Here is a 27,481-nt window from a genome sequence, read left to right as displayed (position 1 = left end):
GATTCAGTAGACTGAGTAAAGAGATTTTCCTCACCAACGTGGGTGGGTATTATCCAATCTGTTGAGGGCCAGAAGAGAAGAAAAAAGCAGAGAAAGGATGAATTCTCTTTCTCTTTTCTTGTGCTAGGACAGCCATTTTCTCCTGCCCTTGACATCAAAGCTCCCGGTTCTCAGGCCTTTGGCCTCTGACTTACACTAGTAGCATTCTTGGGTCTCTTGGTTCTCCAGCTTGTGGATGGCAGATAGTGGGATTTCTTGGCCTCCACAACTATGTGAGCCAGTTTCTACAAGAAATCTCCTCTATGTATCCTCATATAGTGGTACTACTGGTTCTGTTTCTGTGGAGAACCCTGACTAATACAGTTGCAGACACTGTCTGTGACCCTGGCCTTTTCTGCAGCAATCTGATTTCTAGCTGCCAACACCTAGGATTCTTTGCCTGAGGATTTTCACAGTCCACTGGATAAGGACTTTGTGACAGGGTAAAAATGTCTTCCAATTAATGCCCTCTGGGAGCAGTTCTTCCCCAATGACTGATGGGAATGGGTGGATAAAGGCTGCTGCTCCTTTACCCTTCAGGTGGAACAACTCTGAGGTGTGTGTTCTACACTGACTTCCTTAGTGGTGTTTCCCAGGTCATTTACCAAATAGGTATTTGCACTCAAATACTTGTCTTAGGTGTCTGTTTTTGAGGGACCTAACCCAGAGTTTTTACCATAAACTTTATGCACTAGAGATGACTATGATGTTTTAATCTATCTCTTAGCTCCAGCAATATCCTAGATGGACATCCCCTTCATTGACAGTCTGCACATTTCTCGAAATATCTGTGATTCTGACATTCTACCAGTTTTATTTAGAATATAAACCATTACTTCCCTCTTACATATTTTTGTTTAAAATCTCATTTTAAGTTTTGAGGATGAAAATACATTTTTCCTATATAAATATTGCTGTAAAACAGTATTTCAAGAGATATGACATTGCATTGAACTTGAGTGTTAAAAATCAATAAGTATCAAGACACCTGGGTGACTCAGTCTGTTGATTTCAGCTCAGGTTAGGATCTCATGGTTCAGTTTGTAGGATTGAGCTCTGTGATGGGGATGGCGTTGACAGTGTGGAGCCTGCTTGGGATTATCTTTCTGCCCCTCTCTCTTTGCCCCTCCCTCACTTGTGCACGTGTGCTTTCTCTCTCTCTAAAAATAAATAAATAACCTTAAAAAATCAAGAAGTATCAAAATGTGGAAAAGCCCAAAATATCCATTGATTGATGAGTGGATATACAAGATGGGGTATACACAAACAATAGAATATTAGATAGCCAGAAAAAGGAATGAAGTACTGATACATGTTACAACATAGATGAACCTTAAAAATATGCTAAGTGAAAGGAGCAATGCACAAAAGGCTACTAATTGTATGACTCCAATTAAATGGATGTCCTGAATAGGCAAGTAAAGAGACAGAAAATAGATCAGCAGTTGACAGAGGCTGGAGGAAGGGCAAACAAGAGTGACTGCTAATGTGTTCAGGCTTTCTTTTGGGGGTGATAAAAACATTCTGGAATTAGATAGTGGTGATGGTTCCACAACCTTGTAAATATACTGAAAATCACTGAAACCAAGAGGCATACTACCCTTAAAAATATTGACTTTTGGAGATGAATCACTTCAAAATTTGTGCAATTATTCTGAAAAGTTTGTGAACTAGTAGCCTACATTTGGTATGTGGGTACTTCACATCAGCTATCCTATATATTCTGCCTATTTATTTATTTAGTAATTTCTACACCTAACATGGAATGTGAACTCAAGGTCCCATGATCAAGAGTTGCATGCTTTTCCCACTGAGCCAGCCAGACACCCCTAGCTTTCCTTCTCAATTAGTACCTTTAGACAAGACCTTTGTTTGGTGCTACTTTAAGACCCTTGGAATAAGAACTGAGTAGATCATGGCTTCTCAAACTTTTATTTTTTTATTTAAAAATTTTTTAAATTAAAATTTTTTTATTTTTCCAAATTTTTATTTAAATTCTATAGTTAGCATACAGTGCAATAGTGGTTTCAGGAGTAGAATTCAGTGTTTCATCAATTACATACAACACTCAGTGCTCATCACAAGTGCCCTCCTTAATGTCCATCATCCATCCTCCTACCCACCTCCCTCCACCAACCCTCAGTTTGTTCTCTATCTTTAAGAGTCTCTCATGTTTTGTTTTCCTCTCTCTTTTTCCCCCTCTCCCATATGTTCATCTGTTTTGTTTCTTAAATTCCACATGAGTGAAATCATGTGATATTTGTCTTTCTCTGACTGACTTATTTCATTTAGCATAATACACTCCATCCACATCATTGCATATGGCAAGACTTCATTTTTGATGGCTGAGTAGTATTCCACGATGTATTTATACCACATCTTCTTTATCCATTCATCAGTCAATGGACTGATTACAGAGTTACTCAGAAAGGTGTTTTTTTTCCCCCCAAAGTGTTTATTAAATGTGGGACATAGGTGCAATTCAATACAGTGTATATGAGATAAGGTGGGGTCTCTGAAAGGAAGTGCTTGGGGATTACAGCAGCCTTAAAGCAGACCTGTCGACCAGGGTCTTAGGCAATTGTGACTGGAAAAGAAGCCTCTCTTTGAGGCCATCCAGTGGCCTTGCCCATCTGAAGCAGGTCTTGCTTACCTGGCTCGGTACCCAGATCAGCTTGCTCTTGGCTGCACCCCGAGGCCGCAGGTGATCTCTGCTGGTGGGATCCATTTTTCCTGTCCCAAGCTTGGATCTCTGACTCTGAACTGAGCACCAGTTCTATAAGGTCACTCAGCACCCCCAGGGTGCTATGGCCTTATCCTTCGGTGCTCCTCTTCTTTAAAAACTGTCTCAACCACAGTTCCAGATTCCTTCTCCCCCACAGGCACAGACCTTCCAAACCAATCTCAATACCACTGAATAAATTGCTTGGGCCCTTCTGGGTTAAGGGAACCCAGGTGTCTAGAGCTAAAGATCTGAAGGTTCTTCCACAGAAAGGAAGAGGGAAATAACTTCTTTACTTTTTTTTCTCCCAAGGCTACAAGGACAACATATAAAAAACAAAAAAATTTTAAAAAAGAATGGATTTATTTTAAATTATTTTTTTCAAATGTTTATTTGTCAATTTTGAGAGAAAGAGCATGAGCAGGGGAGGGGCAGAGGGAGGGGGGGGAGAGAGAGAGAGAGAGAGAGAGAGAGAATCCCAAGCAGGTTCTGTGCTCTCAGCGCAGAGCCCAATGCGGGGCTTGAACAAATGTACTGTGAGATCATGACCTGAGCTAAAACCAAGAGTCAGACGCTCAACCGACTGAGTCACCGTGGTGCTCCAAAAGTTGATTTATTTTAAACTCAACATTATGTTTGTATTTCTTTCTTTCTTTGTTTTTGTTTTGTTTTGTTTTTACAAAGGAAGCTTTAAAAATATACTTTGTCAAACCACATTTCGTGCCTCCTCCCATCTAATTCTCCTATATGTTCTTTTCTCTCCTCCTCTCCCCTTATATCTAATGAGTCATCTGTGGGAATGATGAGGCTTTACTGCTCAGTAACTTAATCTTTGGGATGAATCCCAAATAAAAATATATTCCCCTCTTAAGCTTTGAAATCACAGAATATTTCTGTTGTAAGGTTATAGGTATTTTAAAATGAGATTCAGACATCAATCATGCCTTCTCTTCAACTTCTAACTAAATCTCAGCTAGCAAGCATGGATTCTTATTGAAACACATTTTCATTGAATATTAAGTGGAATCACAATGGAATGATATTTATGCTTTATGTGCACTCACAACTTTCTCTTCCCAAAAGTGTAACCATGATTTCAATATCTTTCTTAACTGCAGTCACTTCATGTTTGGATGTCATATTATTTAAGACTTACTGCTTCTTAATGTGTTTCTAGATATTCTGATACTAAAATTGCATTGGTTTGAGCTTGATGTCCAGAGAGTTGTAACTGTGGAGGCACTCAGTCCAAATGTGATCAGCCTGTTTCAAAGGAAGACTTTGCATAAAAGATAGACCTGACACTGTTAGCACATAAGTAAATGTTAACCAGGTTAAATGACTAAATGAATGAGTTGCACTCTGCACTATATTGGGCATGGTGGGAGAAATAGCTGGAGAAATGTACCGAGTGCACTGCAGATTCTCATGTCTACGGAGGAATAAAAAGCTTACTTGCCCACTCTAAGCATGATATAAAAGGTACAAAATTATAAAGAAAAAGGTAGAATTAATTTTATAAAAATAAAATATAAACCGCAAAACCAGAAATAAACCTCCTTGGGGCACCTGGGTGGCTCAGTCAGCTGAGCATTGGACTTCTGATTTCAGCTCAGTTCATGATCTCACCATTCTTGAGGTAGAGCCCCATACTGGGCTCTGCGCTGACAGTGCAGAGCCTACTTGGGATTCTCTCTCTCTCTCTCTCTCTCTCTGTTTCTCCCCACTGCTGTCTCTCTCTCTCAAAATAAATAAATAAACTTAAAAAAAATCCTTATATTTCAAAGCATCATAAACAATGGAAAAGTAAAAGATAAGATGGGAAATAACATTTACAGTTGAATAATGGCCTTAAGATATAAAAATTTTGACACTTCAAAAGAAAACAGATAAATATCCTAGTAGAAAAAATGGACAAAGGACACTCATTTTGTAAAAATCTTTGTTCTTTCCAAGAATTTCCCTGTGTGCATAAATGAAAATATGATCTTAAGCTGAGTAACAATGTAAAAAAAAAAAAAAGGAAAAAACGTGAACGGCCTTTAATGTTTTGTCTGTTAGTAAAATCAATTTTCAACTATCCATGGGTGAGTTATTCTTTGACTTTTCTATTGCCACCCAGGATTCAAAGGCACATTGATTAGTTTCATTTATTACCAACAATAGTAGAGAATATTTGAGCGGGGCTGAAATAATTATTTTAGAGTAATTACCTTCATTCATTCATGAACAAATATTTATAGTATGTTAACTATGTGCTAGGCATTGTGTTAGGTGCTAGAGTTATACTGGAGAGTAAAATAGAAATGGTTGCTGCCCTCAAGGAGCACGTAAACTATAGTGAGAATGGGGGGTGGGAAGGAGACATTAACTTCAAAAAAACCCCACAAAATATATATGTACAACTTAGATGAGCACTGTGAAGTACAGATTGCCATGAGAGAGAGAGCAAGAAGGGCCTCACTTAGATTGTTGAGTCAGGAAGGGCTCTTGAGAGACTGATACATGAGTTAAGATCCGAGGGATGATAGTTAACTAGGAAGTGTGGATGGAAGAACAGGCTTGGGAAAGGCGAGCATTCCAGCTAAATGGAACTGCTTGAATAAAGGTTCTGAGTCAAAAGGGAGCTTGACACTTTATAGGAACTGAAAGAAGTCAAATGGCACTGAAGTGGATGGGCTGAGGGAGTAGGTGCCATGACATAGATCAAGAAGGACAGGAAGGCCATAGCTAAGACTTGTGTCTTTATTTATTTATTTATTTATTTATTTATTTATTTATTTAAGACAGACAGACAGATACAGAAAGCAAGCGGGGGAGGGTTGGAGAGAGAGAATCCCAAGCAGATTCTGTGCTGTTAGCACAGAGACTGATGTGGGGCTCCATCTCATGAGACCATGACTCAAGCCAAAATTAGGAGTTGGATGCCCAACTGACTGAGCCACCCAGGTACCCTGACTTGTGTCTTTATTCTAAGAGTGCTTAGAAGTCATTTAAGCGTTTTAGGCAACATTATCTAACTATTATGTTTCATATTATAACTTAGCTAGAATGTTGATGTATGTTAATTAGGATAAAAATTTTAGGTAATGTTTCAGATTAACTTTATAATTTAGAAAGCTTGTTTGAAGATTATCGTAGAGAAGCCTAGGGCAATTAGAATACGGATTCTTAGGATAAGTATGGTTTATGTACAGAGACTTGGTGCATAGAAAAATCTTATTCAGAAATTAAGTATCCTTTTTTTAAGAAAAACTTTTTTTCAGCGTTTTTTATTTTTGAGAGAGAGAGACAGAGTTTGAGTAGGGGAGGGGCAGAGAGAGAGGGAGACACAGAATCCGAAGCAGGCTCTAGGTTCTGAGCTGTCAGCACAGAGCCCAATGCAGGGCTTGAACCTATGAACTGTGAGATAATGACCTGAGCTGAAGTCAGATGCTCAACGACTAAGCTACTGAGGCACCTAGAAAATAAGTATCCTTAATATATCTCTGTAATTAATTTAAAAACTTGGGTTATAGAAAAGGACCTTGTGTTTTTGGAGTCCAGTGAAATAAAATAGGATTACATCCTAACATGATCAGTGTCTGTCAGATTAGTTCTACATTTGACACAACAATTGAGATATTAAAATTACAAGTCCAGATTGATAGATTGTACTTACTTAAAATGATGAATTTTTTCTTAGCTGTACTACTAAAACAGGTTCATTTCTGCTTAAAGTGCATTTAAAACTGAAGATTTATTATTAAATTTTGCATCTAAGAAAGTTTTATGAGAAGCACTGAACATTAAATACGGATTAATAGTTCATGATCATGGTTAATCATTTACTTAATCATTTACATTACCTAAAGACCAATGTTGAAAATCACTTTTAAGATAGAACTTGTAGTAATGGTCCTCCTATTTTTTTAAAGAGCTTTGATCACACTGTTAGTGGGAATGTAAATGAGAACAATGTATTTTTAAAAATAATTTGGCCTCAAATTGTAAAGTTGAGCATTTTCATTCCCACTACCCAGTAATTTCACTGTTGGGTATATATCATAGAGAAACTTTTGCACACATGCACCAAGAAACAGTACAAAAATAACCTATGAAATCATTGATCATGATAGTAAAAAACTGGAAACTCAAATGTCCATAGAAGGAAAATAAATACATAAATTGTAGAACAGTCACACAGTAGAATATTACGTAGTAGTGAAAATGACTGAACTATATGTAAGGGTATGGAAGGATGTAGAAATATAGTATTAAGTAAAAAAAAAAAAAAAAAGTACCAGAGAACCACACGCCTTTCTATAAAAGTCTTAAAACTAAGCAAAACTAAAAAAATACATATAGGGATTTTGGTAAATGGCAAAATGTAATGGTAAAGTATTTGCATAAGGCATATTCTATGGTACTCTTTTCTTCCCTGTGAAATTCAGATATTTTACTCTAGCAACAAATCTTTTAGACTTTTATGTACAGCTGAAGGACAGTCTACTTGTACTTGTCCTCTGCCCAGCACATATTTTTAGTCTCAGAGGTGAATGCTTACAGCGCAGTGCTGACAAGCCTGAACCGAGAGGCTAAAAAGTCAGAATCATGGAATAAGAACCTGTGTATTCTTTTTGAGATTTCTCTAATGAAGAACCACTGAAATGTTACTAGAGAAGCATAAAAATTAGACTAATCATTGCAGTATCACTGGACAATCAATGGATGTTAGAGTATTGAATTGGTGGTCAGAAGAACTGAGTTTGAGTTTCCAACTTCCTATACTGAATTGTGGTATTCATTAATATCTTTGTGCCTCATTTGCTTCCTGTTTACAAACAGAGATAATAGCTCCTTTATCTTCCTCATAGGATTGTTATGAGAATGGAAATAAATTGATACACATGAAAAATCTTTACAGTTTCAAGGAATATGTAAAAGTTTGTCACTAGAGGAAGACCTTTTTCTCAAATATATTAAAACTCATAGCAATGTATAACAAAATACTTTTTTAGGCTTTTAAAAGTTATTGTGTAAACCATATGAATTTCTTAATAGAAAAAAATGCCTATAGGGTATACTTGAAAAATCATTTTATTGATTTCTCACAAAAATTAACTACTTAAATATAAATGTCAAAGCATATCTCTACAAAATTGATAGGATGTCTAGATTTATTAATCAAGTCAAGCCCTCCTTTTGCTATTTAATCTCCAGAGAAACCAGAATGGTCCTTTCTCTTTTTTATTTAGATACGGAGGAAACACAAGTCATACGTCTCAAAAGTGTCTGCTGCTATCATCAATGTAGTAATATTGTGGACAGGCTGGATGGGACCCTAGGTTTGGAATTTTACCTCTGCTCCAGGGCCTACTTTGACTTGTAGTTTCGGAATCTTGATCAGCTTATCTGGAAGTTGCCTTTGCCATGAGAGAAACATTCATGTATTGAGAAACTGATAATGTACCGAAAAATCCATTTGCTAATTTACAGTAAGAAATATTGTAAACTCATATCTTCATGACAACACTAATGTATTACTTTTGCTTTATAGTTCCTAAAGTCTTTCAAATTCATTGTCTCATTTTAGAACCTCATGACTTATGACTTTTGAACAGAATGACAGTTTATTTCAAAACTGTTTATTCTTTCAGGTGGAATATATCAAAAAGCACAAAACAGAACAGGGACCGTATCTTAGTTGTCAAGAATAACATACTGTTAACAGTTCTTCATATTTCTTTCCTTTACCATGCATGTTTATATAATTGAGAACATATTGTAGATGGCATTTAAATGTCAAAGTTTTTTTTTCTGGTTAGGATGGCAATCTATGACTTTTGTAAATATTTTGGAAAAGTTGTAGAAAGCAGACAAAAAGTCCAAAGCATAACATGAAAATCACATATAATCTATTACTGTAATTAACCACATGAGTATTTTGGTGTATTTCCTCTCAGAAATTTTTGCCGTTTTATTTTTTGGTTTAAAAAATGTAGTCGAGATCATACCAAGGCAGGAATGCTTGGGGAGACCAACACTGGCTGGGCTTGGGTCGGGCAGCCTCTACTCTCCAGTCCAGCGGACTGGAAGCTGCAGATCAGCACTTTTCTTCCTGGACAGGGGTAGCGAGTGAATATTTTCCTTTAAAGCTTCCTTCTTTCTGTATTTTAAGCTGTATTTGTACATAGATCCCTCCTCCCCCCCCCCCCCCAAATCTTCGACATCGACACCTGCCCATATTTCAACAAGTTAACCTTGACGGCTTCTGGAAGCCTGCGCGACCCTTCACTTTGGCTCATCGAAAGACTCCCGCCCCGACTTCACTTTCTCCCGCGAATATTGAGGACGTGGTAGGAAGTCTTAAGGAGTCTTAACTTTGCAGCTTCAAAGGGATCCTGAAACTCCCAGCAGCCGGGTGACAGCCCTCGCCCCGTGGATGCGCTAGGAGCGCCCCAGGGCTCCACTAGGAGGCTCCGTGTCTCTCCGTGGAAGGGTTGCGACCACGGAAGGCCTTCGCGATTACGTCCTCCGCTCCGGGGGCGGCCGCAGCCCTCAGGGACACCAGCCCATCCTCGCCCCTCCCGAGGTTATCCTCAGAGCGTACGTCCATGTGACTCCGGGTCCTCACATCCTGCTGTTCTCGGGAGGGTCTTTGTCCATCTCGAGAAGGCTCGTAGGCCTCAGGCTCGCTCTCTGCCTCTCGTGAGATCCGGGCAGGCCTCTGCCACAGAACCCAACGGTTGGATCCTCTCCGCCTCGCTTTGCGAGCCTGGAGAAGTGCGTCCCTTCTCGCTTGCCTTATGCCTGGCGAGACGGGGACCGCACTACCGCGCTGCCTGCCGGAGGGGGGAACGCTCACGTGCGGCGCTCTGCTTTCCAGTCGGCGACACTAGCTCCCGAGAAAACCAACCTTCAGACTACCAGGATCAGTACTATTTTGTCCTGGGAGCCCGCACAGGAGGGCGGAAAGCACAGCTACTCGAGTTGGGCAGTGGACGTGCCCCTTTTCTCCCCCTTGGTTCGTCAGAACCGCCCGGAGCTGCAAGCGCGCCAGCCTCCGCGGAGCTTCCTCAGCCTTTGACAGCTCCGCGCGAGCTCATCGGGCCTGGAGTCCGAGCTCCGGGGGCGGGACGGGGCGGGGCGAGCGCGCGCGGGGCGGGGCGAGCGCGGGCCGGGGCCAGAGGAGGGAGCGCGCGAGCGGAGCCGAGCGGTGCCGAGCGGAGCAGGGAGGTACTGGGGAGAGGCAGGCAGAGCCCGCCGGCCGCCTGCGGCTCAGCGCGGATTGTGCTGCGTCGCCCGGCTCCGCGTACCCCCGCCTCTGCCCAGGCTCCCGCCAAACTTTTATTCTCTGGGGCTCCCCGGGGTGTCTGAAGGAATCGGAGCGCTCGGCCGGCTCTGCGCTCCCCTGCCGCGGCGACCGAGGGGACGTGCATCCCTTGCCCGCTGGGCTCTCGCGCCCCGCGCCTCACCTGCTGCTGATCGCTCCTCAGGGCGGCGAGGGGGCATCCGCCGAGAGGCCGCGCGGGCGCCAGCGCCCCCCGAATTTTCCCGCCCACCGCCGTAGACTCGCCCGGCGCAACTTTAACTTGATTTCTTTAGCCCAGTCCGCGCACCGCGGCTGCCGCTTTGCTGCTACCGCTGCCGTCTCGGCCGCCGCCTCACAAAGGGGCGCGGGGAGGGGAGGCGGCGCGGTCCGCGGGCACAGGCGCGGGTGCGCCAGGCGCGGGCCTCCGTGCCGCCGAGGCCGGGAGACAAAAGGGAAACTGCCTCTGTTTGCCGTGCGGGCTGGGAGCAGCCAGCTCGTCCGCCTCCTGCCCGGCTCCGCGAGCCTCCGCCCCCCACCCCCGGCTGCTGCTCCGCCTCCCTCCCCGCGGGCTGTCCCCGCAGTGCTCCGGGACCCGGCGAGCCTTCGGGGCGCGCGTCGCTGCTGGTGGTTGGGGCTGTAGCTATAATAAATGATAGAGGATACAATGACTTTGCTGTCTCTGCTGGGTCGCATCATGCGCTACTTCTTGCTGAGACCCGAGACGCTCTTCCTGCTGTGCATCAGCTTGGCACTGTGGAGTTACTTCTTCCACACCGACGAGGTGAAGACCATCGTCAAGTCCAGCCGGGACGCCGTTAAAATGGTGAAGGGCAAGGTGGCGGAGATCATGCAGAATGATCGGCTCGGGGGACTCGACGTGCTGGAGGCCGAGTTTTCCAAGACCTGGGAGTTTAAGAGCCACAACGTGGCCGTGTATTCCATCCAGGGCCGGAGAGACCACATGGAGGACCGATTCGAAGTTCTTACGGACCTAGCCAACAAGACGCACCCGTCCATCTTCGGGATCTTCGACGGACACGGGGGCGAGGTAGGAGTTCTCTGGGGTTTTGTTTGAATGAGTGTGTGTAAACAGGATGTGTGCGTAGCGGGGTAGGAACTGGGTGCGAGGGGCGTGGTGATGACCTGGTGCCGGGATGGACAAAGACACTAGATTCAAATGTGGCTCAAGTTGCTAAAAAATAGTGCTGGCTCCAGACCTCTTGGGATTCAGTGGCCAATTTGGGGGAGGGAGGGTCATCCATAACCTATTTTGTGCCTCAGAATTTATGAGGTTTCCCAAGGCCAGAACCTAGCAAATGACTGTGCTAGTTTTTGGGGGGAGAGTTTATGGTTTCTACAGGGAACTTTGGCCCAGAGCTTCAGCGCCTCTGTTCTAGGGTTTGAGGCCAAGCTTAGGCATAAAGAAGGGGAAAAAAAAATCTTTGATTCTCTTAGGGAAAAGAGACAAAATCTGCAGAGCCGTCAGTGAGGTCGCATCTCCTTCTCATCGCATTCTCCTAGAGGAGGAACCATAGGGGCACCTCTGCGCTTCTTCCCAACTCCATTAACTTTGCAAGTGCAATCGGGCCAGTTGACAGCCGCGCCTCGCTGGTCGCCTGCTTTCAGCTGATCGTGGCGCGGGACCGAGATGCCTCTGGCCTTTGCAGAGGTGGCAATGCCTGCACAGGCGGCGGTGCCCCGATCTCGCCCCTGCGCCCTGGCCAGCGTGGGCGCGCAGACGTCTCCCTGCTTCTAAACTCCTTTATTTAGTGTTCATCTGGGAGCAAGAGATGGTGTTGGAGGCAGGTTCAGGTCCCCCTGCCGCATTTCTGCGGCACCCTGATTGCGCGCTGGGGCCCAGATTTCCTGGAGGTCGGGGCGAGGGTTGGCTCTAGTCCTCCGGCATCTGCCCAGGGGAAGTGAGTGGCAAATGTGGCTCCAGCACCGTTCTCCCAAGCGCATCAGGCCAGCTACCCCATCTCTCTCAATTGGCAGTTTGTAAGAGTTTCAGTGCTGCAGTTTTAAATTTTTTTTGCAGTATACTTTCTTACTCATATTCCTCCAATCCCCTTCGCCACTCTTACTTCTTTAGCCCCCCACCCCCACCCCACCTTCCGTGCTCTGTGCTCGCATCCAACTTTCCCTCCAACTCTCTTCTTGGCCCTTCAGGTCCCTGGTGAGCTGTAGGGGATGTTTGGATGTCATTCGCTTTCAGGAATGCTTGTTCAATTGGTTATCTTGTTTGCATTCTGTCTTTGGTACAAAGTCACTTCCCCCCCCCCCCCCCCCCCATTCTGCTAATCTTTGGGAGATATTGTATGCATCTGCCTTAAACCAACTTTGCCAGGAGATAAACTTAGTTGGAAAATTTATTTGGTAGAACTGAGATCAGATTTTGCTATTTTTCCATCCACCCTAGACCTATGTTTTGTCTTTAAAAATGAAGGTTTATTGCTGGTTGTAATTTTGTAGCTTCTCCTGTAGTGTGGGGTTCTTTTCCCCTTGGTCACAGGATAGGGGAAAACCATGAAATTAATTGAGTGAACAGATGCTGTGTGCCTGGGTAGAAACATACCTGAATGATAATGTTGCCAATATAATGACTGCACTGTTTTCTTGGTTTGATTAGAATGTCTTTATTTTCGTTTTATATGCTTACACTGCGGTAAGTCATTTAATAAAGCTTATGTTTATTATATATTTTTAAAATAAAATTGGCAGCCGATTACTGCTTCTGGTCATAGAAAGCATAGTTTTATTTTTAATTTAAAGTTCTGGATGTAATATTAGTGTTGTGAAACTTTGGGTTGTGCTTGCCTGGGTGTACTGTATTGGCATGTTTTGAGCCTGCGCGTGTAAGTGAATGATATTTAAAATTTTCTTTTAAGTTGATATTCTAAAATCTGAAAGTTGCAGACCTAAACAGATTTCAGGTTGAAAAATTTCTAGTACTATCTTCCGGTAAATGTATCATCCAGAAAAAGGATATGATAAATGTTTTTATTTAAATAGAAGAATTTTACATGTATAGGTACCCTCCTTGAGAATAGAGTAATCGTTCTATCTATAATTTCTTATACTATGTAGCCAGTTCATTCATTCTGACTTTGTTTTAGGGCAAAATAAAAAAGGTGATATAAAATGTAGTTATCTTGTTATTGGGAATGTGATAATAACAAATAATATTAGGTAATTTCTCTTCTGTTTTTTCTTTCATTCAAGAAAAATCCCACCTAATTGTCGTTTTTTTTGTGTTGTTTTAGCTCCCTTACCATTCACCAGAGGAGGGTGCCACTGTTTGATTTTGGTATAGATGATGGTTGTGTCCTTTCAGAAAGGGGAAGCTTTTTCTGAATTACGTATTATTTATATATGTTGTATTAGAAGATAAATGAGGACTTTAATTTTATTTCTAATAATTCAAACTAATAAGATGGGCTATAAAGCATGAGGCCCTGTCTATAATGATACTGCTTTTTAAGTTTCACAGAAAAGACCTAAGTCACTTTATATATATACATTTCGTCCCATTTTTTAGATGAGGTGTTTATTGATGAGCTTAAGATGTGACCTTTGTAAGGCAAGTTCAAGGCCTTCATTTTGGTGCTTTTTATGTTAAACCACTGGACAAATTAGTTTGCATATTTGCCTAGATAGATAGCGCACTAGGGATACAAAGGTGAATGAGACATGATTCCTATCTTCACAAAGTTTCAGTGTAGAGATACAGATAGATCTGTAACCAAAAATTATAGTTGAAGCATGCTTAGGGTGTTATGGGAATACTGAGAAGAAGCATTTAAATCAGACTGGGAAGTGGGAGGCCCAGGGAAAGACACTTTAAAGGCATTATTTACTGCAAGTTAAAAGCACAGGCTTTGGTTTCAGATCTGGCTTTGAATATCTGCTCTGCCTTATACTAGTTGTGACCATAGATAAGTTGCTTAGTCAACTTTATCTGGGAGTTTTTAACCTGGAAAAAGGGATAATAATGCATGTAAGGTGCGACTCCACCAGTTGTATTATACTCTATGTAGAGAAATACTTAATGGAGAGAACGATGTGGAAAAAGAAAGCTTAGAGTCCAAGAAGTCTGCATTGTTAGAGCAACAATTTCTTAGGAAGAGAGACTCTTCATACGAAAGCCACAATTTTGATCACTAGAAAGGCATATGTTGGTTATGGATAATTTATTAGGTATCCCCCAAACTCTCTCTTTGTTCTAACCTGTGGCAAACTGGTTATTAATTCAGGTTTTCAGGTATCTTAGCATTGGGGAAGCAGCGCCCAGGTTTCCAGGGTAAATTTTCTGATTAGTGAAAAGGAATATTCCTTATGATTAGTTGGTAAGTCGGTATTTCTGATTTGCGCTTAGCCTCTTAGCATGCGTTGGTTCTCTTGAGTGTGTTCAGTTGTGTGTTTTTGACAAAGATATATCTCCGGACTTATGCCAAGGACCAGACTCTGGAGAGCTATGATTTCTACATGGATGACATCTGAGAGAGCCTGTCTCCATGGTCGTACAGGCCAGCTTCCTCACTTGAGACCTTCTAACCATGATACTGTGGTGGTGGATGGTTGGTTCTGAGTGAGTGAGTGTGTGTGTGTGTGTGTGTGTGTGTGTCTAAAGCTATGGCAGTGATTGTTTTTCTGTATAACAAAAGATTTACAAAGATTAAAACATTGAAAAGGTAGGGGCGCCTGGGTGGCTCAGTCAGTTGAGCGTCCGACTTCGGCTTAGGTCATGATCTCATGGTTCGTGGGTTCGAGCCCCGTGTCAGGCTATGTGCTGACAGCTAGCTCAGAGCCTGGAGCCTGTTTCAGATTCTGTGTCTCATTCTCTCTCTGACCCTCCCCTGCTCATGCTGTCTCTATCTCTCTTCAAAAATTTAAAAAATAAAAATAAAAAAACATTGAAAAGGTAAAAAAATTAGCTCAAATTATACCAACTGATGTGGGAAGATTATTTTTATATATCTTCAAAGTTTGTTTATTTTGATAGAGAGAGGGAGAGCATGAGGGGGGAGGGGCAAAGAGAGAGGGAGAGAGAGAATCCCAACCGGGTTCCATCATGCTGTCAGCTCTGAGCCAGATGAGGGGCTTGATCTCATGAAGTGTGAAATCATGACCTGACCTGAAACCAAGAGTTGGACCCTTAACTGACTGAGCCACCCAGGTGCCCCTGATGTGGAAAGGTTACTTTTAAGATTAAAAAAATAATGTTTATCTAGAAAAACTTTTTTTTTGTTTGTGTGTGTGTGCTTATCTGTAATTTTTATCTATAGGCAAAAGGTAAGTGGTATTTTTTTTTTTTTTTGGTTCACTTGTTTCACTTTTTATATTATGTAGAAGAAATAGCGCCAATCCTTTGAGGCAACTTTGTCAATGTTCATGGCTAAAACCTCTCTGGAAAAACAGATTGTTATGTGTTCCATCATTATTGTATTAAGGGTTATATATCATTGTATCAAAGAATTGACACACAGCTTGGTCAGGGGTTAAGCTTAGAGTGGCAGACTTCACATCAGAGAAGCTGTACTTGAGATACTTGTTAGGGGCTGTAGTCTTCAGGCTCCGCACTTCTCAGAAGTTCAGAGGAGAAACTCCTTATGAAGGTTGCCTGAAGGATATATATAGTCTAGTTCTTTAGATCAATGGTTCTTAACTTTCCTTGAGTCGTGCTTCCCTTTGAGGATGTTGTGAAACTACAGATATATCCCCAAGAAGAATGGATGTGTGCATCAGATATTGTTTATAATTTTAAAGATAAGTGGATCCATGAAGCCTCTGGATTTTAGGTTAGTCTAGATAGAATAAAATATGTTTCTGATAAATCTAGACCGGCAGGGAGCTGTGTACCTGGACCCCTTCCTTGGCTTGATTGTCATTTTCTCCTACATTTGCATTTATTGACTTGTGTGCTGTCGTTTGCCTGTGAAGGTTGTTATGAGGAATGGTCTTCCAAAGTTCTCTGACAAATCAACTGCAAATATGTCCTTGAGGACTTTGTGCATTATGAGGACCAAGGAAAAGATTGTTCTCTGACAGCTATTTGTTTTTATCTTAAGGATACTGAATCATGTGACTGATTGGATCACCCTGTGTTTGTTGGCTACTAGAAACATTAGAGACAAAACTCTGACCTACCTCTAACAAATGTACAGAATCTTATCGAAAGCATTGATTTGGTATATGAACCTCTCTCCCAGGACAGCTTATCTTTCCTGCATTCAGTTTTCCTTTGTTTTATTTTTTTCTTGCTCCTCTCAGATACATCATTTTATCATGTTGTGGTATATGTATTTATGTAAGTTTCATTTGATCCTTTCTGAAATAAGGTATAGTTCTGAATAATTAAATTATGAGTGGCACGATGAATGATCTGCTTTTCAGACATGATAGCTGCTCTTAGTAAATATTGAGCACCCACATTAGTGAGGTACAAGAGGCCTGTGGATTTAGTGTGGACGATGCCTTATGATTTAAGAGAAAATTTAGATTACATTGGTTTAAAATGACACATTGACATTTCTGCCAAAAAAGAGGAGTAGCTTCCTTCTTAATCAGCCCCTCTCTCCTGTGCCTAGGAGCCTCTTCGTAGTGAATGCAAGATTATGACTGCTGACCTCGATGCATCTTCTGAACAGATTGTTTAGAAATTCAGTTCAATTAAGCCGACATTTTCTATATAGTCTGACATATGTGGAAAACAGTGTTATGTTTTCTGTGTCGCCTAAAGATGAATCAGTGCATTCTCTGCCTTTAGGGAACATTCCATCTACTTAGAGAGATGAGCTTCTAATAGCTCAAGGTCCAGTTGGGTTACCTATAAGAGGTGATGGCCTGACTAAGGGAGTGTGGGGAGTCTTGGGTAATTTTGAAGAGGAGCTGACATTTGATTATATCCTAGCACTTCATTAGACAGAGATTAGGAGGGAGAATGAGAAGATGACATTACAGGTTGAGGAAAAGATAAAATGACACAGAGGAGGTAAAATACAGGCACAGTTGGAAAAAAGACAGGTAGCCCATGTGGTTAGAGCAGGATTTCCCCAACTGCTACTATTCTAGAAACCTATTCATTATTTTTTTCATTTTTGAGTACCTTTTGGGTTTTGATTTATTCAATATTAATTTTTAGATTGATATTTTTTTAGTTAAGTAAATTTATTTAAAAAATAAGCTTCCTATCAGCACTGTGAGTGGAAGATCGTTAGATGAAGTTCTTAGCCTCCAATCTGCTAAGAATCTGTCTCCATTGTGATGACATGGAATGATTTTTAGATGGTTCTCCTAGTCTCCGGTTGCCTTTAGAGTTCCTCTATCCCCTTCTCCTTGCTTTTTATGAGCAGAAAGGTGACTTTTTAAAAAATTTAATTGTTGGCCATAATAAGAAGAAAGGCATGTTGCTAACTCCCTTCCCAGGTGGAAGGTACTTCTAGTGATGCCACTCCTCAAAGAATTCTGGTTTGTAACAGTGTTCCACGGTGACTTATGTGACAGGTAAGATTTCATGTGTAACATACCTTCATGCGGAACCCAGGCTTATGGGCAGTTTCCAGTGGTGTAGCAGAAATCCCACCCCGCTTTCTAATGCAGGTAAATGAGAAGACATTATAGTAATAAACTTGAATCCTTTCTAGCTTAGTTTAAAAGGTAATTCCTAAATTTTGATACTTGAGTCATTATTGGTGCAAGCTCAAAGATACAGAGAACAGATTGGTGATTGCCAGAGGCAGGCGTGAAGCATGGGGAAAATGGATGAAAAGAGTCAAAAGGTATAAAATTTAGTTATAAGGTAAAAATGAGTCATGGGGATGTAATGTAGACCATGGTGACTACAGTTAATGCTATTGCATACTTGAAAGTTGTTAAGAGAGTAAGCCTTAAGAGTTTGCATCACAAGAAAAACAATTCAACTTTGGGTGGTAATGGATGTTAACTAGACTTACTGTGGTGATCGTTTCTCAATACATACAAATATTGAGTCATTATGTTGTATACCTGATACTAATATAATATTGTATGTCACCCTACCTGAATAACAAAAAACTTGCAAAAACTAAATAAAGTAATATTTTTATTTTCAGTGCTAATATTTGAAATTAAAACAACATTTAAAAAAATTTTAGAGAGAGAGAGAGCATACAGGGGAGGGGTATAGGGAGAAGGAGAGAGAATCTCAAGCAGCCTCCATGCCCAGTGCCCAGCATGGAGCCCAGTGTAGGACTCTGTCTCACAACCCTGGGACCATGACCTGCGCCAAAAGCAAAGGTTGGACACTCAACCAACTGAGCTACCCAGGCGCCCTTAATATTTGATTCTTCTTAATTTCTGTTTTGAACTTTAACCACTTCAGTAATGTATTTTTGTGATTTAACTTTTATTACCATTTGAATAATCCTATTTAATGGATATATCTTAGCAAGTTAGACATATTTAAAAATAAATTAACTTTAAAATTATAAAAGTAATATGATTACATGTTAGATAGTATAGAAAAGAAAAAAAATCACTCAAAATCTCATTCTCTTGTCACATCCACTATTAGGATTTTGGTGCTCATCTTTTTTTATATGCTTTTTAAATATAATTTTACATTGTTATAATGATGTATGTATAGTTTTTAAATCTTGTTCCCCCCCCCCACTTTTTATAAGCCTATAAGCACAAAATCATTTTGTTCCATAATTATTCTTTTTAATTATTTTTAAAAATATTTATTTGTTTTTGAGAGAGAAACAAAGACGGAGCGTGAGTGAGAAAGGGGCAGAGAGAGAAGGAGATACAGAATCCCAAGCAGGCTCCAGGCTCTGAGCTGTCAGCACAGAGCCTGATGCAGGGCTCAAACTCATGAGCCATGAAATCATGACCTGAGCTGAAGTTGGGCACTTAACTGACTGAGCCACCCAGGTGCCCCTCCATAATTCTTTATTATATTCCTAATGTGTTCCTTAGTGGTAGATTGATATTGTACTGAATGGCTATTTGATAGCTTTCTTACTGGTATACATTTAGGTTCCTCTAATTTTTCACCCTTGTAAATAACATTGTAATAATAATAATGATTATTTTTGTATATTTTTGTTATAATAATTTTTGTGCTTCTACTATAGTTTGGGTTATTTTTCCAAGGTGGATTTCCAGAAGTAGAGTTTCTGGATTAGAGGAGAAATAAAGAAGCCACCATTATTGGTCATACTAATAATGGCTGACAGTTATTGAATATGTTTAATATGCCAGGCAGGGTTTAAAGTACTTTATATTATCTAATTTTAATTATCATAATGGTGTTTGAGGTAGGTACTATATTATCTCCATTTATATATGTAGAAATTAAGGCACTGAGAAGTTAAGTAATTTACCCAAAGTCTCTTCTAGCTTATGGGTGATACAACTAGAATGTGAAACTGGGGTTTAGATTTGGAGTTATCTTTCTCCAAACCCTGTGCTCTCAGCTTCTGGTTTAAACTCCACGAATCTCACAATTTTGGCAGTGAAGGGTGGATAGCATTGTTAGATGGACAGTGCTTGGTCTTCTCAGGTTGCTCAGTGGGACTTGGAGTTTCTCATCTGATTCTCACAATTGTGTCCCTGTGACATGTGGTATTGTTCTTGGAAAGTCTGTGCTGGAAATCTCGGTAGGTAGATCTGTTTACCTAAGGAAGTACAGCAGTTAAAAAAAAAATTGGGCTCAGAAGTCAGAGCAAGTGATGACTCACAAACAGCCATTCTCATGCACTCCCCTTCTTTGCTGGCAGAATCTCTGTCCCACTACAGAGAATCTCTGACATTTTTTGCCTGTTAGCTCATGAAAGGCTTGCATAGAAGTTATGGTGGCATCAAGATAGCCATTTGCAAAAATGATTTAGGTTTTATTTTACTTTAAAGTACTAAAGGCTTGGGGCGCCTGGGTGGCTTAGTCAGTTAAGCGTCCGACTTTCGCTTAGGTCATGATCTCGCGGTTTGTGGGTTCGAGCCCCGCGTCGGGCTCTGTGCTGACTGCCAGTTCAGAGCCTGGAGCCTGTTTCAGAGTCTGTGACTCCCTCTCTCTGACCCTCTCCTGCTCACGCTGTCTCTCTCTCTCTCCTAGAAATAAATAAAATATTAAAAAAAAAAGTACTAAAGGCTTGACTTTAGGATAAATGTCTAGTGGTGTGTATGTGTTTGCATTACTTCTTTTTTATGCTGAAGCACTTTTTTTTTTTTTTTTTTAGAACTCAGATAATTTCCTGGGCGCCTCGTTGGCTCAGTCAGTTAAGTGTCTGACTTCAGCTCAGGTCATAATCTCATGGTTGGTGGGTTTGAGCCCCACATCATGCTCTGTGCTAACAGCTAGCTCAGAGCCTGGAGCCTGCTTCAGATGTTGTGTCTCCCTCTCTCTCTGACCCTTCCCTGCTCACACTGTGTCCCTCTCTCTCTCTCAGAAATAAATAAAAGTATTTAAAAAAATAAAATAATTTCCTAATCTGTAAACAATTGTTACTCTAATTTAATAAACATTTTTTATAAATTTACTTTTGAGAGAGAGAGAGAGAGGGAGAAAAAGCATTAGTGGGGGAGGGGCACAGAGAGAGCCAGGGACAGATCTGAAGTTGTCTCTGCACTGACAGCAGAGAGCCTGATGCAGGGCGTGAACTCAGGAGCCTGTGAGATCATGACTTGAGTTGAAGTTGGACGCCTTCCAGGTGCCTAAATTTAATTTTTGTTAAGATTTTATTTTTTAAGTAATCTCTACACCTGACATGGGGCTTGAACTAACAACCCTGAAATCAAGAGTTATATGCCTTACTGACTGAACTAAGCCAGATTTAAAAACTGCTAAATTAACAGTTGTTTAATTTTAAGTAGCAAAATATTATTTTTTCATTTGTTCATGGTATTGAGTTGGTATGTTCAGTTAGAGTAGATGATACTCGTGTGTTTCCATTCTAGAAGGCACATAATACATTATTCTTTCAGTCAATCTTAAATTAAGCCCAAGCTTTGGCGATGGTTAGTTACAATCTGGGTTTTTTTTTTTTTTTACATGTTTTATTTATTTCTAGGAGAGAGAGAGAGAGAGACAGCCTGAGCAGGGGAGGGTCAGAGAGAGAGGGAGTCACAGACTGAAACAGGCTCCAGGCTCTGAGCTGGCAGTCAGCACAGAGCCCGACGCGGGGCTCGAACCCACGAACCATGAGATCATGACCTAAGTGAAAGTCGGACGCTTAACCGACTAAGCCACCCAGGCACCCCAGGTTACAATCTGTTTTTAATATGAATGTTCAAACATAAAGTTTAAAAAACAAAGGAAGCCATCATTTAAAAAAATAGTTAATGGCACAATAGTACCTTTTATAGTTCTCTTTTATAATTATAGGCCCTCTCTTTAAAGCACTTTTAAGTAAATATTCGTGTAGAGAAAATTATGCATATTGATAAATTGATATCCTTTCAATAAAGTTGAAATCTGTGCTATGAAAAGCTCTACTTAAAATGTGAAGATAAAATAATTTACATCTGAGAAACAAATCTGTAAATTTTGATCACTTGATGTTTCTGGAGAATATTTTTTTTCCCCCTTCTCTGTTTAATGAGAATAGGACCCAATTTAAGGGAACCTTAGCTGCCTCCAACTTGTCTAGAACGAATGAAGGTTCTGGTAGTTTGAGTCTGTTAAAAATGAGACTTCCTTAACCTTCCTCCATTACTAGAATACAAGGGAGTTCTTGTCTGCTACTGGGCACAGAGCCCCTGAAGGTAAGTCTGGGGCTACTGCAGATAATTACATAAAATGTTCATTGTACAATGATACCAGATAGAGACACACCATTTCTAAAGTAAAACAGAACTGTCTGCTCCCCAAGCTAGGCATAATCACTTAGAAAGTGTGCCTTTTTCTAACTTGTACAAAAGTGAAAGGCAGTATAGCAATAGTGTATATTTCTGAAATTCACATTCTTTATCATACCATCCATCATTATTGCCCTCCTTGTTCTGTTCTAGTGTTGAGCAGCCGGCAGATAATCTGTAGGTCTTAGTTACTAAACCAAAGACCAGTTATCCATTTCACATCATGTCAGCAAACATTATGACTTCCCTGGAGAAGTGCACGCTTATTTGCATTTGCTTTTCAACATGAATACTCCAGGTTTTAGTCATTATAAATGTGAGTGGGGATTTAATGGCCTGTAGCAATACATCTTAAATATTTCAAATAGTATTTTTTTTTTAAATATTTTTTATTTATTTCTAGGAGAGAGAGAAAGATAGCTTGAGCAGGGGAGGGTCAGAGAGAGAGGGAGTCACAGACTGAAACAGGCTCCAGGCTCCGAGCTGGCAGTCAGCACAGAGCCTGACGCGGGGCTCGAACCCACGAACCGTGATATCATGACCTAAGCGAAAGTTGGACGCTTAACCGACTAAGCCACCCAGGTGCCCCTTCAAATAGTATTTTTAATAGGACAGTCTATATTCAGCACTACTCTTGGACAATAAGGTTTTTCATCTAAAAACACTTAAAAATTATTCTTTTAGTTACAGAATTGCCATCGAGCAAAAACTTTTATTCTGAGAAGTATATACCGTTTCTTTCTAATCTAGTAAGTGCTTTCAAATCTTTAAAAAATTTTTTAAATGTTTTATTTATTTCTGAGAGAGAGAGAGCAACAGTGTGAGCAGGGGAGGGTCAGAGAGAGAGAGAGGGAGACATAGAATCTGAAACAGGCCCCCAGCTCTGAGCTGGCTGTCAGCACAGAGCCCAATGCGGGGCTCGAACCCATGAACCATGAAATCATGACCTGAGCTGAAGTCGATGCTTAACCAACTGAGCCACCCAGGCACCCCTCAAATCTTTTTAATTAAATAACTTTCAGTTTAATTAGTCACTGGATATTTTCTGGCCAAATAAGTCTCTTACTAACACTGTATTTTCTAGAAATTGAGACATAGTAGGATATTTGATCATACTATTTACCTTTTTGCTGTCTAGAATAATAAGGTGAATTTGCTGTAACAACTGGTTTGCATAGGTATATGATAAATATGACAGACCCAGAATTTGGGATTAAGAAGTTTCTGCTTCTCTTTTATTTAAACTTAGAGATTTCTTACATTTCTGTTTAGAAAAAAGATACATTTTCTCTTTAGATAGCCTGGCAGGGACCTTGAATTGTCATATAATCCAAATATAGTAACCAAGGCTTCACAGCTACATGAATAATCTATTTTTAAAGACTTTCATCAAGGAAATTCCATACTGTCCCTGGAGAATTTTTCCCCCTATATTCTTTTCTCTCAGGAAATTCATCTTTATATATGAATAAGTTCCCTTTGGCTTAAACCTATTTCTTAGTCTGCCCTCTACAGAGATATATTAGGATTAGGTTGTTGCTGTTTGTAAATCAATAAGATTATGGAAGTCAAAAATCTTCTTGCCCTCATACTAAATAAGTACATCCAATTATAGGAGAAGCACTCATCTCAAAGAAAGGAGACATAAGGTAATTTCTACCAAAGACAGAATAATTTCCAAATGATCAATAATATTTCCTCTTTGTAAGGAGCTGTTTGGGCAATAAAGGAAATATCCTTTTCCTTTATTTTTACAGATTGGTTAGTCGTGTCTTTTATGTCCATTGTCAGAGGCTTAGGCTATAGGTGGAGTAAATTTTGTTAGTTACGAAGAAAGGGAATGGGAATCTTTGGGTGGCCTTGGGGAGGGGCTTCAGAGAAGGTGGCTTGGAACATTTCTTGTCTGCACACTAGCAAACTCTTTGGAGAATGTAACTGTAAAATATATAACATTAACATGAGGGAAAAAAAGAAGCTTTAAAAGACTTTATAAAAGGGTAAGCAATCTTATTTTTGGATTGGCTTAGAGGTGATTTTGTTTGGGAGCTGCGATGTAAATTGGTATTTTAGGGCCCCAACAAGTTTTAAGAAACTATTAGTAGGTAGTTTTTTTTTTTTTTCCAACTCAGATTTTCTCTCTGTTCTGTATAAGCTAGCAACAAAGAGGGGCTTGGGTGTTTGGAGAACAAGGCGCTTTTTGCTATAATACACGGCTGTGTGTTCAGTACAGGTAAAGCTACTGATGAATATGGAAGTATCACAGGAGGTCTTTTGTTGGGTACCCATTTCTCTTACTTTCTTCCTGTTTTAGACAATGAATTTGTTCAAATTCAGTAGGACTTTTGTCTCTTCATTATCAGGTATCATAAGTTTTGTTATTATATTTCAAAATATTCTGATCTACTCCAGGCCAGAAAGAAGAGATTCCTGAGAGGGTCAGAATTTGTGTACACATTTTGGAGGGGGACAGCCTGACAGTATTCTGGGCTCTAGTGAGAGGGGAGGGTGTTGAAGTCTTTGATGTTTCTGGAGGCCAAAATGAATGCCTTTGGAGTAAATTCTGTGTGTGAGGATGAAGTGCTCATTCTGCCACTGCTGCTATACATTGCTTACGATGAGGCTATCTTTTCATTATATTTTCCTGTTTATTACTAGTCTATAGAAATGCTGACTGACTAAACTTCCTGTTTAGTTTTAGTAGCTTTTCTGGTGGTTCATTCTCTCTACTCTTTTTTTTCTTTTAAAAGATACACAATCATATTGTCTACAAATAATGTAATTTTGTCTCCTGCTTCCTAAATAGTTATACTTTTTTTTTTTCTCGCTTCCTGCCTCATTGCATTAACTAGAACAGAACAATGTTCTATAATACTCATGATAGTGAGTGTTCTTATGTTCCTGTATTTGAGATTATTTAAAAAGTTTGAGATCAGGGAAATGTGAAATGGCTTCAGTTTATGGATAATAGGGCTAAAGTTTCTTTACCGATATAATGAAAGATGAAATCCAAAGGTAAAGTAACAGCCAAAGAAGAAAGGATATTCAAGGTATGGTAACCAAGAGAATTAATGATCACAAGGATGAACTAGAACTTGGTATAGATGTGTTGCTGAAAACTAGTGTGCATTAAGTACATGCAGGGGAGAGCCCTGTCTTTTCTTTTTTGGGTAAAAATTATCATCACTAGAGCCATCTCATGGGAATGTCCCAGAAAGCATTAGTCTGAACAATAAATATAATATCTAATTGTATACGGTACTGATTCTGCAGGTTGTGAAGCCCTAGCAAGATAGACATAGGAATCTCTTCCCTGGTTCTAGAGGAGTGGGAAGTCTGGAGCAATCTTGCCCTTGCACTTCTGCTGGTTTGGGTGAAGGTTGCCCTTATTTTATCTGGGATTTCCTGTGCAGAAAATCCTTGCCCTGTTTCTGTTATCTGTCTTGTATGGAAACTGCAGCTGCTTACAGAAGATTCTCGTACTGAGTGGGGTTATGTTATGTTAGTGTACAGAGACAAAATCTTATGTAAGATCTCTCAAATTGCCCATAAAGAAGAGTAATTTTCACCTCTTATTCTATAGAGTTATATGTAATTATAAATGTATAACTACGTATTCAAAGTAATGTATAGTACAGAAAAAGTATGTGCATGTAAAATATAGGAATGTGTAGTTATAAACAGGTAACCACATATCCAAAATAATGTATAGTACAGAAGAAAGTGTCGGGCATCTGAGTGGCTCAGTGGGTTAAGTGTCCACCTTCAGCTCAGGTCATGATCTCACAGTCCGTGAGTTAAAGCCCCATGTGGGGCTCTCCGCTGACAGCTCAGAGCCTAGAGCCTGCTTCGGGTTCTGTGTCTTCCTTTCTCTCTGTTCCTCCCATGATCACACTCTGTTTCTGTCTCTTTCTCTCTCTCTCTCTCAAAAATAAACTTAAAAAAAAAAAAAGAATAAAGTGTGTGCATATGAAATACAGTTTTATAGTGATTTATTTATTTATTTATTTATTTATTTATTTATTTTGAGAGAGAGAGAGAGAGTGAGCATGAGTGGGGGAAGGGCAGAGAGAGCGAGAGAGAGAGAATCCCAAGCAGGCTTCATGCTGTCAGTGCAGAGCCTCACACAGGGCTTGATCTCACAAATCGAGAGATCATGACCTGAGACGAAATCAAGAGTTAGATGCTTAACCAGCTGAGCCACCCAGACACCCTTACAGTGTTTTAAATAAAAAAAGAGTTTCTTGGGTTTGTAAATATGTGAATGGCACTATTTACTGTACTTTCTGAAAGATAATAGAATAAGAAATTGAAGAATATTTTGAGATTTTCAACTGATACAGGAACTTTTTATTTCTTTTAAAGAGATCATATCATACATTTCTGTATGTGGTCGCTTTGAAAAAATTAGTTTGTTGAAGTTTTAAAGCTACAAAGCAGAATAAATGTGGCTTTTGAAGTTAGGAGTAAGATTAATTTATCATGATTATTTTTAAAGTCAATTTTAGAAAGATAATTATAATGCCATATTGAGAGCTTTATTTTTAATCTAAGTGCCAGCCATATCTTTGACGCCAGATGGGAATATGGAGATGGGCACTCAGCCCGGTAATTTATGCTCATAAATACATACAAAAAGTTTACACTTGCTGTTTCTTTCTTGCCTATGACTTGAGACCCTGGGGGATTTTATACTCCAGTGATTTCAGAAGAGAGACCAATCTGAGATTCTGACCTTTCCTATTTTCCTGGCATCCCTCCTGAGTACCTGATAAGGTACCTGTAGGTCTAAACTGTTTTGATAAATGTCTGCTCATGGGTTTGTCTAAGAGTGAGAGTCTTTGAGCAGCAAAGAATTCTTGGAAAGGAAGCTTGTATTTTTAATACTATCTACGAGATCCAAGTGGCTCTTGCTGAAGAAATTACACAGGTAGAGAAATGAGAAACTCTGACAGTGGCCAGAGAAGTTCTCTGTACCTTCCTATCAGAACTGCATACAGATGGAAATTGTTAATCCCCAAGGGATTATGTAATGCAAACAGTTTTATATATGAATGCGTACAGGCAGGCATGTACTTTGGAAATATTGCTTAAGTGGGAATTCTCTGATGAGGAGGACAGCTAGTTTTTTTTTTCTCTAAAAAATAGGGTAACAGTGGATGTGCCCAGGTGATATACCCACTTTACCAGAGAGCACCCCTTATCCCCAGCCTTCATGGTAACTCTATGTCATGGGGATTAGGACATCCACCTTCTTCAGGGTTAAAAATTTACTCATGTTACAATATTATTATTTGATAAAAAGTCCATATTCAAATTTTGCCAGATGTTCCAACTGCTTTTAAAAACAGTTGAGGTATGATTGGCATAAAATAAGCTGCGTGGAATTAATATATATAATTTGATCAGTTTTATATATATTTGTGAAACCATCACCACTGTCAAAATAATGAACACAGCCAAAAGTGCCTAAGGTTTCCTTATGCCCTTTGGTAATACCTTTCTTCTATCTTCCTCTAGTCCCTCCTTCTATCCCTAGGCAACCATTAGTCTGCTTCCTGTCACTATAGACTTAGTTTGCATTTTTTAAAATT

At 40.1% G+C, this 27,481-nt stretch overlaps 1 protein-coding gene across 1 annotated transcript in view; it reads left to right on the top strand.

Moving 5' to 3' along the window:
* Positions 1–10,432: 10,432 nt before the first annotated feature.
* PPM1L (protein phosphatase, Mg2+/Mn2+ dependent 1L) overlaps positions 10,433–27,481 on the top strand; it is a 303,744-nt gene continuing 286,695 nt past the window's right edge. The window contains exon 1 of the mRNA XM_039241986.1: positions 10,433–11,103. Within this exon, the coding sequence (XP_039097917.1) occupies positions 10,705–11,103 (399 nt within the window). The 5' untranslated portion in view covers positions 10,433–10,704. The remainder of the gene's footprint in view (positions 11,104–27,481) is intronic.

Source organism: Hyaena hyaena, unplaced genomic scaffold, assembly GCF_003009895.1.
Source record: "Hyaena hyaena isolate Hyena2069 unplaced genomic scaffold, ASM300989v1 scaffold_203, whole genome shotgun sequence".
Taxonomy (NCBI): Eukaryota; Metazoa; Chordata; class Mammalia; order Carnivora; family Hyaenidae; genus Hyaena; species Hyaena hyaena.
This window is presented reverse-complemented; position numbering and strand designations above follow the sequence as displayed.